This window comes from Sinocyclocheilus rhinocerous, unplaced genomic scaffold (genome assembly GCF_001515625.1).
Source record: "Sinocyclocheilus rhinocerous isolate Xijiao unplaced genomic scaffold, SAMN03320098_v1.1 scaffold219, whole genome shotgun sequence".
Lineage (NCBI taxonomy): Eukaryota > Metazoa > Chordata > Actinopteri > Cypriniformes > Cyprinidae > Sinocyclocheilus > Sinocyclocheilus rhinocerous.
Genome location: NW_015666166.1, coordinates 118153 through 119476, shown reverse-complemented (window position 1 = coordinate 119476; position 1324 = coordinate 118153). Strand labels below are relative to the sequence as shown.

At 39.6% G+C, this 1324-nt stretch overlaps 1 protein-coding gene across 1 annotated transcript in view; it reads right to left on the bottom strand.

Moving 5' to 3' along the window:
- LOC107731822 (NADPH oxidase 4-like) overlaps positions 1–1324 on the bottom strand; it is a 15424-nt gene that overhangs the window by 11158 nt on the left and 2942 nt on the right. The window contains exons 3-4 of the mRNA XM_016543005.1: positions 1016–1113; positions 551–578 (exon numbers count right to left, since the gene is read on the bottom strand). Of these exons, the coding sequence (XP_016398491.1) occupies positions 551–578; positions 1016–1113 (126 nt within the window). The remainder of the gene's footprint in view (positions 1–550; positions 579–1015; positions 1114–1324) is intronic.

Below are 1324 nucleotides of genomic sequence, written 5' to 3'. Positions count from 1 at the left end.
GACAGTGTAAGTCATTATAATCCGTAATTATGTCCCCATTGGATGCAACAAATGCCTCGTTTATGATGGGTTTTAATGGTTTTGTCTCGTCGCTCCGGCCGGACAGGGCATCACAATATGGAAAGGGGACTAACATTTCCGTCACACGCTTGAGGTATTCGGCCAATCACAACGCACTGGATAGCTGGCCAATCAGAGCACACCTCGCTTTTCAGACCGATGAGCTTTGTAAAAATCGACGCGTTTCAGAAAGGCGGGGCATAGAGGAGAAACAGTAATGCACAGTATGTGGAAAATAATGTGTTTTTTGAACCTTAAACTGCATAAACATTTCATTACACCAAATACACAAAATAATGTTCTTTTTAGCAACATCATATGACCCCTTTAAACACAAAATAAAAAGAAACAAATTTGACAGTTAGAAGAATGTGTCCACAGGCTTTTCAATTAATCATCCTACATTACACGTCATAATTTCGGTTTCACTATATTAAACACAAAACGCTGATGTGGAAGTACAGAAGGGAGATTTAGACAGGTGAGTCACCTGTGCTTATGATGAGAATTCTGGGATCCTAAAGAGAGAAAAACATATTATTACCACAGTTATAAATATTACACAGCACAACTGTTTTTAACATTGATAAAAATCAGAAATGTTTCTTGAGCAGCAAAACAGCATATTAGAATGATTTCTGAAGGATCATGTGACACTGAAGACTGGAGTAATGAAGAATGGATGTATTTTGATCAAATAAATGCAGCCTTGTTGAGCAGAAGAGACTTCTTTCAGAAACACAAGGGCGTAGAATTTAGTAAGGACGCTGACATGTCCCTACCAATATCCAGCATCTACTAAATTGTCCTTAGCAATAATTTTGATCAAACAATGAGATATCTGTTGTCTGCTGTTATGTCCCCATCAATGCCAAAATCAAACCTACGCCCTTCCAAAAACATTTAAATTTTTCCAAACACAGAAGATGTTCATGTTAATGTCTGTGTGTGTTACCTGTCCTCGATACTGAGCGACATTGAGCGCAGGGAAATCCTCTGAATATCTCACAGAGAAACTGACCATGTTCACGAGGTGAGCGCTCACATGAACCACTGCAGACAGAAACACCAACAAACACATAAACATCATCAACTCAGACAAAACACACACACAATGACAGCATACGTCAAGCATGTGTGGAAGACAATTTGTCTATTCAGCAGCTCTCTTGTGTGTGATTGTGTGTTGCAGTCGTCACGGTAACGGGATGCCTCAGAGCTCTGTAATTAGAACAAGACCACAATGCACTGAGACAGGAAATGG